This window comes from Mastigoproctus giganteus, chromosome 7, assembly GCF_048544385.1.
Source record: "Mastigoproctus giganteus isolate SK-2022 chromosome 7, ASM4854438v1, whole genome shotgun sequence".
Lineage (NCBI taxonomy): Eukaryota > Metazoa > Arthropoda > Arachnida > Uropygi > Thelyphonidae > Mastigoproctus > Mastigoproctus giganteus.
The window spans coordinates 105,121,956-105,135,693 of NC_143581.1; the positions used below are offsets into that span (position 1 = coordinate 105,121,956).

Here is a 13,738-nt window from a genome sequence, read left to right on the forward strand (position 1 = left end):
TCGATCTTTCACTTATTATAATCAAAATTCTATTTGCAAACATAATCAACATAACCAGCACTTACTGTACTGCTGTGAAAAAAAAAAAAGGAAGATCAGCCTTTCAAATTATTCCAGATAACCAATGTTCTACTGTACTTATTTTATTTTTTTATTATTTTTTTTTTATTTTTTTATTTTTTGCTGGTGCAGCATAAGCCTTAGGCTTCCATGCATCATATGGTCATTACTAATACTAAAACTTGAACTACTCTTGTCCAAGCATAAAGTAGCAGGCTCACCTTTGTAAATAATTTTTTATTCTAATTTAGTATACAACCTATTTGGCACTTTTTTTTTTTTTTTTTTTTTTTTTTTGTTTCCTTTTCAGTACTCTTATAAATGTCTCCCTTTAGGTTTAGTTTACTTGGCTTAATTCTTCATTTATCTGTGACATATCTACTTTCAATTTATGAAAATTTACTCATTTTTAGCTTGCCACAGTTGAGCAAATTGGATGCTTTACCATACCAATTATTCTCATCTAGTTGCTGCTTTGTTGTAGAGAAATCAATTGAAAAGTATGCAAAAATTAATTTGCATGTTAATTAAAGTTTTTTGAGTGGTTAATGACTTTGTAACTGTCCAAGGAAATGGAGTTAGGTGCCTGTCTTTAATTTTATTTCATTAGTTTTATTTTGGCTAGTCAAGGTGTAGTGGGTGTTTTTCATTGATGTTATATTAGACATATTTTGAATGATTACCATTACTAGACTGACTACATTATCCAAACATCATGTAACAGGGGTAGCTGCTTTTTTTAAATTTTCATTCTAATTTAGTATAGTCTAATGGCACTACCTACTGCAAATGCTACTTATTACTATTTTATTATTATTTTATTCTTATTACTATTTTTCTTCCTGCCCTCTCTCTTCTTCACCTTTAGGTTACTTGGTTTGGGTTTATTCTTCTTTTGACTATATTATATTACTCTACTTTTAGTTACGCGCATGTGCGATTATGTGTTAATGCTTACAAAGTTAGTGTTTTTGTGTTGTATTAATTAAAGGGGCTCTGGCCCCTTTAATTAATACTTTCTATATGTTTATAGTTCCTTGGTCTGTAAAGTCTTCTAACTGAGTGCTTACTAGTTTGTTGTTGTTATTTGGTTTTTAGGAGCATTAGCAACTAAGGCCATATTGCTCTGGGATATGCGGTGGTCATTCCCTGACCTTTTCGCATCCTCTGTATTTGGTGGTGACGGGCTCGAACCCCGGTCTAACCAAGAAGCGTGTGCTACGCACTGCTGCTCCTTCCCACCTGGCTACTGAGGCGGCCTTGAGTGCTTACTAGACAACTGTCAAGAATATTGCATACCTATAGTTTTTTTTTTTTTTGACCAAATAGAATGATAAATATTTATTTATAAATGTCACATCATAAGTGTCTTTTCCTTTTCCCTAATTCACCTAAATCTATTCCAAAGCTGTTTCTGCAAGAACATTAGCAGTGACTTTCATTTATATTAACAATATTTACCAAATATTACTAATATAATTCTTTTATTGCTTTTCAATACTTAACACTATTTTATAATAAAAGATAAAAAAATATACACACCTTATACAAGGACAGACTGAAAGAAGCTGCCATTTTGCCACCATACGATTCTGCGAAAATATATAATGGCACTTTCTATACCAAAAGAAATCAATAAATTATATATAATAGCAGAAATATACAGAAAAAGCATATTTTTTTAATATTTTATTAATACAGACTAAACATGTATTTCTTTAAATAAATAAATTCTGATGTTATAAAGTTTCACCATCTGTATGCTATTACTTTCCACATCAGCTCATTTACTATGAGGGTTGATAAAATAAAAAAAAAAGTAAATACTTGGAAAAAAAGTCTGTGTGAAAGGGGTAAATGATACATGATTAGGCATTAACTATGGTTTAAAGGATATTAAAAACATTATTATACCACATGATAGGGTTTTAAATGTTTACTGAAATGAATCACATTAATTTACACAATACTCTGGTGGCATTTTGAGACTCCGCTAAACCCAATCATCAGGCCTATAGGAGAAGTAAGTTAAAACATGAAAGAAATCAAATTAGCAACTATAGGGTTGCAATAGGATTGCATTATGATGATTAAATTAAGAAAAACTATTTTACATTAATTCTTTACAAAATTACAAAGATTTTATGAGAAACTGCCCACAAGGAATATTGAGAAGATTTGAAGCACAAGGACTGCCTAATGATATAGAAAGAGGTGCACAAATAATATATGGAAAATTACAGTAAGTTAATTGTGAAAGGGTGGAATATGAAAGTAAAAACTAAAGAAGGATTATCGAATAAGTAAGATTGTGGAAAAGCTTACCTGAATTCTGGATGGGGGGGGGGTTGTTGCTGCTGTTGGGTTTAACGACACATAGGCTACTTGGGCCATATTGTGTCTTTCTAATGGTGAATATGAAATAACTATATTTTATGATATATTCCTATCCAGTTTAGGAAAGTAAATAGTTCTGTCTTATTAGGACATCTCCCAGAATCTGCATTAAATTTATTGATGTCTACATATTAGTAATTGATTTAAAAGTGGGGACAGTCCACTAACAGATGGCGACTGGTCAGTTGTACTCGACATGATGTACATTGGGGAATGCTGTCTTTAGTTAATAGATACAGGTGGGTGAGATGAGTATGCCCAATCCTGAGCCTTCCTAAAATTGTTTCTTCTCGTCTGCTTTTCTGGAAGCTGGAGAGCCACAACTTTGGTTCTGATTTTATTTGGTATAGTTTGTTTCCTGGATAACCTCTCCAGATTAGTGACCAGCCTATTGTAACATGCTTTACGGATGATATGTTTATAATCAGTATATGGGGTTTGAAAAGTCTGCAAAAGAGTAGTATCTGGTTGTTTGGCTGCAAGATCTGCTCTTTCATTTCCTGCTATCCCAGAATGAAACATTCTGGGATAGCAGGCTGACTGCTATCCCAGAATGTTTCATCTGGGATGACTCATTACACACAAGTAATTTAGAATGGATTTATTTTATTACAGGGTGAGAGGAGTTGGTATTACTATTTATGGCAGAGACAGCACTGAGTAAGTCAGTGTATATTAAGGCAGATGAAATTAGAAGTTGAGTAATGTGATCTAGAGCCAAGTTAATAGCATAAAGCTCAGCAGTGAAGATACTTCATTCTACAGGTAATGAGACAGAAGCGGTGAATGATGGAAAGATAGCCGCAGCGCCTACTTGGGTCTCAGTTTTTGATCCGTCTGTATAGATCTTACAGGCATGTGAATTAGAAGCAGAGTGAGTTTCATGTAACTGTGCGATATTGAAGGGACACAAGGTATTTTTTCCCCACTGTTGGAAATAGTCATCGTAAATTGCAGGGATATTTGTCCATGGTGGATCAAGTGGTGTTATGTCCTGATATATATTGCTGATTTCAATATTCCACATTTGAGTTAGTTCTTTAAGTCTAAGTGCAGCAGGTCTGTTTTCATTTGGTTTACTGTTGTAAAATGAGTCCCATTCGGTATTGTACAGACATCTCCAATCTGGGTGAGAGGAAAGACTGCGGATTTTTGCAGCATATATCAAAAGCAATGTTTTCCTCCGAAGATGTAAGGGAGGTTCATGGGCTTCAATGTAAAGACTTTGAACTGACTGGGGAGGTTCTGAAAGCCCCTAGAGAAACTCCAAGGGCACTGTGCTGGATGGTATTTAATTGCTCTAAAGTACTCTTCTTCGCAGAGTCATACAGTGGAGAACCATAGTCCAAACGGGACCTGATGAGAGCTCTATAAATATGGATAAGCGTATGCCAATCAGTGCCCCATGACATGGATGACACACACCAAAGGATATTCAATTTCTTCAAACAGATGGTTCAAAGATAGGCCACATGTGCTTGAATGTTCAGTTTTCTATCTAGTATCAGGCCAAGAAAGCAGACAGTGTTTACCAGAGGAACCGACACATTTTTTATCTTTAACTCAGGATCAGGATGAAATGACCGGAGTTGGCAGAAATGAGTGGTAGTGGATTTCTGTTCAGCAAGATGGTATCCATTGCGTAAAGTCCACGATTCTATTCTATTTAGAGTAATTTGTAACTGTCCTTTGATAGTATTCATATTTTGTGATTGGCACAATATGGTGAGGTTATCTGCATACATATATACAATGGTTTTTGGAAGATTTTCCAATATATTGTTGATCTTAATTGCAAATAGGGTTGGACTCAGTATGGAACCCTGTGGGATACCCTCTTCTTGAATGTGAGATGTTGATAGGAAGTTTTGATATCTGACTTGAAAGGTATGTAACTTTAAAAAGTTCTGAATAATTTGAGGGAGATAGCCTCTCAACCCTAACTGATGCATATCTTTGATAATACCATGACGCAATGTGGTGTCGAATGCTTTCTGAATATCCAGGTTGACCATAACTAAATGTTGTCTCCTGATGAAGGCGTTACGTATGTTGGATTCAATTTTGACAAGTAAATCTAGGGTGGACCTATTTTTGGGGAAGCCATATTGGTGATCAGAAAGCAGATTTTGGGAGTCTGGAATCCAGGTGAGCTTCTTATGCACCATCCTTTCGAAGATCTTGCCCAAACAGCTTGTCAGTGATATTGGTCTGTAATTTTTAACTAGAGAAGTATCTTTTCCCGGTTTTGGTATTGCACAAATATAGGAATGACGCCATGATAGAAGATGTGTTTTCTGAGATGATCCTGTTATAAAATAGCAATAGTGTGTACAGATCAACTTCACACAGATGTTTAAGCATTCTGTAGTGAATGCCGTCTGGTCCTGCTGCACTATTTGGAGATTTACTCAAGGATTCTTTGAGTTCAGCTATAGTAAAGGGCTGGTTATATGGAAATGGGAGATTAGTTGAAAAATTCAATTTTTTACATTCTTCATTAGTTTTAATTCTCTGAAAAGTCACATAAGTGGCAGAGACTGAATTATTATAGAAAGATTCTGCTAAAGCATTTGCGATGTCAGTAGGAGAGGATAGGTCCTACCCATTCCAATATATTATTGGTGACTGTAACGGTAGAAATTTTCCATTGAGAGCTTGTATTTTTTCCATATAATCCAGATAACAGTATTTTTGTTAATAGTTGAGGCGAAGTTAATCTAGGAGTCACATTTTGCTTTTTTCCTAATTTGCCTTGCTTTGGCTCTCAGTTTTTTCAAAACTATTGGTTCCAAGCACAGTTTTTTTCTACTTTCGCTATGGTACAACCTTGATTCCACCACTGGTTTTGGTAGAATCAAGCTTGCTCTGGTTGGATTTTGGAATAGAAATTTCAGCTGCTGATAATATGGCTGGTAATGTGTTCGGTTACGTAATCAATATGTTGTTGCTGTACATACTGTTTGTTTAGTAGGACACAAGTAGAGTAATTTTTCCAGTCTGCTTTGTGGAAATTCCATGATATACGGGCTTCAGGGCATGATACGACCTGTATAGTAGAACAAGCATTAAGGGGCTTAGAGGGGAACAGGTATCCTGTGTGTTATCAGACACTCAGCCTAAAACACCAATGGATCCAATATCTCTCTATTACAGAAGATTTAGGAGAAGTCCGGTTCGCCCGCCTCCCTAAAATCCACTCATGCACACCTTCTCGATGGTAAGCCCTGTTATGTCACTTAGGTGGCAACGAACGTATAGAGTGGTTCTCTTCAAGACGCCTGGTCAGCGTGAAGAGGAAAAGACCAAACCCTCCACCACATGACAGCACAACGAAACAAATGGCCCTCAGTCTCCAGCAGCTCCCACTCACCCTCTTACGGCAGCGAGAGGATCAGAGTGGAAGCAGAGGGTGCTAAAATTCTCTGGGTATGACCAGGCTGCCATGCACGGAAACTGAACTTGGCCTGTTATAACGTACGATCACTCATTGGTGAAGACAGGATATTAGAGCTGGAAAAGGAATTAGAAAATGTGAATTGGAATATCATCGGTTTGGCTGAAACAAGAAGAAGAAATGAATCACTTATAAGTTTATCAAGTGGAAATCTGCTGTACACCAATGGAAACAGTGAAAGGAGTGAAGGTGGAGTTGGGTTTCTGGTCCATAAAGATTTTAAAAACAACATTTTGGAATTCAAAAGTACATCACCAAGGGTGTCAAGGCTAATATTCAAGATTTCTAAGAGGTACAAGCTAAAGATTATAATGATTTATTCACCAACATCGAGCCATGATGATGAAGAGGTTGAAGAAATGTACACCGAAATTGAGTCTTCTAGATGAGCAGAAAACCCACTACGCTATTATTATGGGGGACTTCAATGCTAAGGTTGGAAAAAGGCAAAACAGTGCAGAAAGAGGAACTATAGGAAATTTTGGAATTGGTGAAAGAAATAAAAGAGGTGAAAGACTTGTGGAATTTGCAGAATCTCAAGGACTGTCAGTAATGAACACTTTTTTCAAGAAAAGGGTGAACAGAAAGTGGACATGGAAGAGTCCAAATGGATTAACAACTAATGAAATCGACTTCATCCTCACTAACAGAAGATATATTGTGAATGATGTTACCGTCCTGAATAAGGTAAATGTTGGAAGTGATCACAAAATGGTAAGATGTACACTTGATATAGATGTAGGAAAGGAAAGGAAAAAACTGACTCAAGTAAATAATACAAAGGTCTTTGAGATAACAGAGGAGGAGAAAAAGCAGTATGTACTGGAACTTAAAAACAAGTTTGAGCTTCTGCAGACTGCTCAGGACCAAGATATCGACGAGGAATGTTACAACTTTCTGAAAGTGATAAAGCCCAAGAAACCTATAGGGAAACAGAAATACAAAGAAGAAAAAATTAGTCAAGAAACAGTTGTCATGATGAACCGAAGACGACAAATGAAGAGCAAGAAAAACACTGACAGGGAGAAGATTGAGTATACTGAGTTATGCAAAGCCATTAGAAAGAGACTCAGAGAGGACATAAGAAGATTTAACACAAGAAAAGTGGAACAAGCATTAAGGGAAAACAAAGGATTTAAATCAGCAACCATGAGCAGTAATACAGAAAGACAAATGATACTGAAACTGAAGAATAGCGATGATGTACTTATAAACAGCAGTGAAAACATAATTCAAATAGCAGATAACTACTATGGAGAATTATACAAGGAGCGAGGGAATGATACCAGCAGTGGGGAAGATGGATTGCAAAGTAGCAACACATACGACATACCCCATTTTCTTCCTGATGAGGTAGAACATGCATAGAAAAAATCATGCATTCATCTTCCCCCGGGGCTTTCCGATTCTGAAGAATCGGAAAGCCCCGGGGGAAGATGAAGTTACTGTAGAGTTGTTAAAATTGGGAGGAAGAGACATGACACAAAAACTGGCAACATGCTTCACAAAGTGCATTAGAAAAGGTGTGACGCCTAAGCAGTGGAATAATGCAATCATAGTTTTGCTGCATAAGAAAGGAGATAAATCAGAAATTGGAAATTATAGACCAATTAGCTTGTTATCCCACATCTACAAGTTGTTCACAAGGGTCATTACAAGGGTCATGATGAGAATCAACCAAAAGAGCAAGCTGGCTTTAGGACAGGATTCTCAACTATGGATCACCTTCACGTAATATCACAGCTAACGGAGAAAGCAAATGAATATAAAACACCATTATGCCTGGCATTTGTGGATTATGAAAAGGCATTTGACTCCATACAGCATAAGGCAATGTTTTGGACACTGGAAAGACAAGGCATAGATACCCCATATATTATGATTTTGAAGAAAATATATGAGAGTGCTACCTCCTTTATTAGACTAGACAAAGACAGTAGCAAATTTAAAATCGAGAAAGGAGTTCGACAAGGAGACACAATATCTCCGAAGCTGTTTACTGCTGCCCTTGAGGAAGCTTTCAGAAGATTAGACTGGTCGCAGAAAGGAGTCAATGTGAATGGAGAGTACCTAAACCATTTATGATTTGCAGATGACATTGTGGTTATAAGCCACGATCCCAAAGAATTAGAGGAAAATCTTAATCAGTTATGCACAGTTAGTAAGGATTTTGGACTAAAGATGAATATGGCTAAAACAAAAGTAATGATGAACAAGTATGCCACGGAAAGGGAAATAATGATTGAAGGAGCAGTAATTGAAAAGGTGGAGTTATATACTTATCTGGGATAAGTTATTAGCTGTAATAATGATAAATGGCTGGAAGTCAAGAGAAGAATAAATTTTGGATGGATAGCATTCAGGAAATATAGTCACATACTGAAGAGCAATATCCCAGTTTGTCTGAAACGTAAAATAATGAATCAATGTATACTCCCCACCATGACTTATGGAAGTGAAACTTGGGCACTCACCAAAAGAATGGAAGAGAAGCTGAGAACTACACAGCGAAGAATGGAACGAATTATATTGGGAATCAGACTGTTAGATAAGAAGAGAAACACATGGATTAGGCAACAAACTCAAGTAAAGGACATTCTTATCAAAACTAAAGAACTAAAATGGTCTTGGGCAGGACACATAGCTCGAAGACATGATGACAGATGGACTAAGAAAATAACAGAATGGTACCCAACAGGAGCTAGAAGAAAACCTGAAAGACAAAGGCGGAGATGGATAGATGAAATTCACGAGTTTTTGGGTAGTAAATGGATGGCCAGTGCTCAAAAACAGAAGGAACTGGAAAGTTGCTGGAGAGGCCTTCATCCTGCAGTGGATTGAAAATGGCTGATGATGATGATGATGATGACGACCTGTATTTGAATTGAGCTGATGATGGGAAAATGGTCACTGTGGAATGGATCATTTAACACCAACCATTCCATACTTGGAAAAAGAGATGCTGAACAGATAAATAAGTCTATGGCAGATGTTGTACCTGTAGGTAATTGAACATGAGTTGGAGAGCCAGTGTTTAATACAGTCAGATTATGGTTATCTAGGAATGTTTCAATTAATTGGCCTCTCTTATCCATAGTGGAGGATCCCCACAATGGATGGTGACCATTGAAATCACCGAGTAAACAGACAGGAGGTGGCAGTTGTGTTAAAAGGTTGTCAAGTTCAGTCTGGGAACAAGGATAATTAGGTGGTATATAAACAGATGCAAGAGTTAATGATATTCCCATTGCTATCCAAACTGCTACAACTTCTAGGGAAGTTTCTAGTTGGAGATGTCTTGATGGTATGGTAGTTTTGACAAGAATACCTACCCCTCCACGAGAAGAAGAGTCAGAATCCCTGTCTTGCCTAAACATAGTATAGTTTTTGAATTTGAGTGAAACTTTTGGTGATAAAAATGTTTCCTGTAAGCATACTCCTAATGCATTAGTTTGTATGATTAAATCATTCAGGTCATCTATATTACTGCGTAATCCTCTGCAGTTCCATTGTAAAAATTTGTTCATTCATTGGGTTTATTTGAGAAAGATTGATCTGACTGTTTTTTCTGAGGGTTTCTGTCTATTTTGTTTTGATTTTTCATTTCTGGGAAAGGTTGGGCATCCTGTGTCCATGGTATCATTGGCATGCAATTCTAGTACTTTGTCTTCGTCCTCTGACTGAACCTCCATTTCCATGTTGCTATAGCGTGGTTTCATTGTCTTTTGATTTTCAACACTAACAGATTTTGTTCTTTCGGGCAAGGTTGAGATGGCATCAGGTGGGATACTGATTGGCGTGTTACTGGTTTCATTAACTGTAGATTTTTTATTGCATGTTAGCATAGTTTTGGCCCAGATCACAAATGAAATGATTGGTTCTATGAAGGCATCTGTTTGAGTTGCAATTGACTGGCTGTTTTTAGTGACCGATGCGTATGATCGGCTAGGCATGGTTAACAGTATTTGCTTCCTTGCTTCAGGGTATGTGACTTTATGCTCTACCTTATATTTCTGGATTTGTTTGCCTTTTCCAAAGGTCACATGCTTTAGAAAAGGCAGAATGGCTTCCTTTACAGTTAGGGCAAGTAGAAGTGGAAGCTGTACAGTCTCCTTGGGAATGCTCCTTAGAGCCACAAATAGGACACACAGCATTGCCTCGGCATGCCATCTGAGAATGGCCATACTTCTGGCACTTAAAGCAGCAAATAGGATTTGGGATGTAGGGCCGATTCTTGCAGTTTAAATAACCTGCTGTAACAGAAGATGGAAGAGTCGGAGTACTAAACGTCAAAATGATGGACCTGGTTGGTAGTAGGTTGCCATCTTTTTTTTTGATCATTATTCTCTGTGCATGAGTCACTTTTTGTTCCCTGAGTTCTTGTATTATCTCTTCTTCTGACACGGATAGCAAGTCCCATTCGCTGATAACGCCTCTAGAGGCGTTATCAGCGAATTATTTTACTACTAGTTTACTATCTAGAGGTGTTAAGAATGTTATGGGGCATAATTGACACTGGAATACTGTTAAATGATGTTAATTGTAACAGCTTCTCTGAGTGAGTTGTCTTAGAAGTTTCAATTAGAAGGTCTCCAGATTGGAGATGCTTAACCATTTTAGGAGATCCACAAACTGATTCTAAACATTTCTATATAAGAAAAGGCAATAGTTTGCCAACAGGTTGCGTCGATAATGAGTGCATTATAAGAAATGCTGGTACGTCTTTATTCTGATTTTCTGTCCTTAGTCGCTTCGGACGATTGGAGTCATGGTCGTTGTCAGGAATTTCTGATCTTGAGGGCTCTAACAGTGGATAATTACTTATATCCATGTCGGCTCCTTTTGGCCCTGGGGGTTTGTCTTTACCGCCCAGGTTACTGGCCCCGCCACGGGGAGGCAAGAGCAGTGCCACGAGGTGACAAGCGGTTATTAGTTGTATTAGTATTGTAAAGAAAACGAAACAAAAATGTTTCTTCCCTTTCTGGGCCTTTGCCTACTTCTTGTAGAATGAAAGAGCTACTTAAATATAAAATAAGAAAAACGGTATTCAGAAATAAACAGAATATATACAATGGCAAAAGCACTTTAGATAGCTCGCTTTGAGAAATGCACTGAGATCGCTTGGCCATGGAACGCTTGGCACCCGGGACCGATGGGGGTGGGGGGGCTTCAACCAAAGGGTAAAGGAATTTACTAGAAGAAAAGTGTTTTGATGTAAATATTATGTAAAGGTGTACACCAAATTCCATGAAAATGAGAAATTATATTGATTACAAAGAAACGTTTTGAATTCAGCAGATCAGAATGGAATATGCACGTCTGTCATCAGAAGATTGTAGCCATAGTTCTTTCTTCACCTTTTCCATTATCTTCAATATGTTGTAGAATAGGTTAAAAATGGATTACTTGTTAATAGTTGATGCTCAAACACTGGACAAAGAAGGCTTCTTTGAAGGGTCTCATCGAGTATCACTTATATGTGGAAAGAATTAAAGGATTTTGGTACACCCACATACCTCTACCAGAGAGAGAGAGAGCCTGAGCTGCTGTTTCTATCATACATTGTGTCCTTTTTGTGTTCCTCAATCTTCTTATGTAATCTTTTGTAGGATTCATTAATGTAGGTAGACTTGCCTGAACACTGCAAGAACTATATAGTAACAATATTTGCTATATAATGCAAGGAAGCTATAGCCTTTTGCTGCACTGGCAAAAAAAAAAGTAGATAAGAAAATGGAAATTACACAGTACAACAAATTTTGGATTATACCTTGTTACAGGCTGAGAGCAAGTTTACTTTATGGATTTTGGTGTGCTAAACACGAAAATAGTGCTTAAAATGCATATTTTTGAAAAAAAATTTTTTTATATTTATACAAGGTATTTTTTATTTATATGGCACAGTAAGATGTAGATACAAACATGCCAGTATCAAACACAGAACCTTATTGCCTTTCGCTTGTATTCAGCTTCAGAAGCATCCCTTTTCACCATTCAACAATAATCAGCTAACATGGTGGCACTCCATTTTCTTTTGTATCTTTGTTCCCTCACTGCAATGTCCTGATGGAAGCATTCACCATGTTCGTCGCTGATGGCACCACAGTTTGGCAGGAAAAAATACAAGTGTGAGTGCAAGAAATGCATCTTAAATGACATGTTGCACTCCCGTTTTTCGTAAGAAATAACGAGATCTTCCACAAGCTGCTTGTAGTTGCTAGCTTTAACATTTGCTAGAAAACCAGTCAAAACATTGCGAAAGGCTTTCCACTCTGATTTCTCGCTATCACTAAGGTCACATTCGAACTATTCATCTTTGAAAAGTTGCCTTATTTGTGGACCAATGAAAATGCCTGCCTTAATATTTTCTGTACTAAGACTTAGGAATTTCTCTTGCAAGTATATGAATGCAGGACCGTTCACTTCCAAAGACTTCATGAAAATTTTCACAGGCCCCAGTTTGATGTGGAGTGGTAGAAGCAAAACTTTATTTGGATCAATCACAGGTTCAAATGCTACGTTTTTCATTCCAGGTGTTAATGATTTCAGTTGACGCCAGCTCCTCTTCTCATAGTGTATATCCTTGACACGACTATCCCACTTGCAGAGAAAACAACAATACTTAGTGAAACCCTTTTGTAGTCGTAATAAAATAGCGATTACCTTTAAATCACCATATATCTGCCACTCATATTTCTGATAGCATACGCCCAAAAAGATGTTCTCCATGTCTGCGTGTTTCTTTTTTGAGGATGGCATATGTAAGAGGTATCGAAGGCAACATATTTCCATTGTGTAATAACACAGCCTTAAGGATAACCTCAGGTGTCTATAAATAGTCACCATTCTTTGGGAATCTACTTCATATTCATTGCTGCCATTAGACGAGCAACATCCTTACAAACAGTGAGTTCACCTGTTTGATAGAATTTATCTTTGTCTTTATTTTGATTATGAAATGTTGTCACTTTCACAGAATGATCTAGAGGATTCCACTGTTGTAGCCTCAAAGCCAAAAGCTCTACCTTATTCTTTGGCAGCTTGAGTTAGCATTAGTTGAGGCATACGATGCAAGAAAGTGGGCTTATACAGCACCAGCCAAAAAAAAAAAAAAAAAAAACCTTCCCATTTTACTGATCCAGTCACTCCCAATGTGTCTAGTTCAGCCTTAAATTTATTTAAGCTATCAACTTTCATAACAACAGATGGAAGTTTGCTCCGGCAATCAACAATCCACTGGCTAAAGGCAAACTTCCGCACATTTATTCTACAACTGTCTTTTCTCAACTTGAATCTATGCCACCTCAGGTTCTTAATTTCAGCAAGTGGAAATATTCCATTAGCATTGAGCCTGCTCAAACCATTCAAAGCCTTGCACACCTCAATCAGATCATCTCACAGCAGGTGTGCCTAGTCTCCAGAAGCTGCAACTTGCAGAACTTAAGCCTTTCTTGGTAAGAGCATCCCTTTGTTCCTCTCACCAATCTTGTTGCACTTTGTACTCATTCTAGCAACTATACATCCTTCCTAAAATGAGGCTCCAGACCTGTATGCAGTATTCAAGGTGTGGCCTAACCATTGCCTTATACAAAGGGATAATCACCTCCTTTTCTCTGCTAGCAAAATTCCTATAAAGTAAGTCCCCGACATACGTAAGAGATACGTTCCAGAACTTCTTACGTGTTGAGTTTTAAGTAAGCTGGGAATGACTAATAAAATATTGATACTATATCCCTGGTATGCTAAAATTACAAAAATCACATCATAATACAGTCGAATCCCATTAATACAAAGTTTTCAAGGACCTAAATTTTCACATTTTGT

General features: G+C 37.2%; 1 protein-coding gene across 2 annotated transcripts in view; it reads right to left on the reverse strand.

The window, feature by feature from the left end:
• The window catches only part of LOC150083123 (retinoid-inducible serine carboxypeptidase-like), a 316,995-nt gene that overhangs the window by 215,124 nt on the left and 88,133 nt on the right, over positions 1-13,738 (reverse strand). For both annotated transcript variants that reach the window (XM_090377053.1, XM_090377052.1), the window contains exon 5: positions 1,603-1,677. In XM_090377053.1, the coding sequence (XP_090233179.1) occupies positions 1,603-1,677 (75 nt within the window). The remainder of the gene's footprint in view (positions 1-1,602; positions 1,678-13,738) is intronic.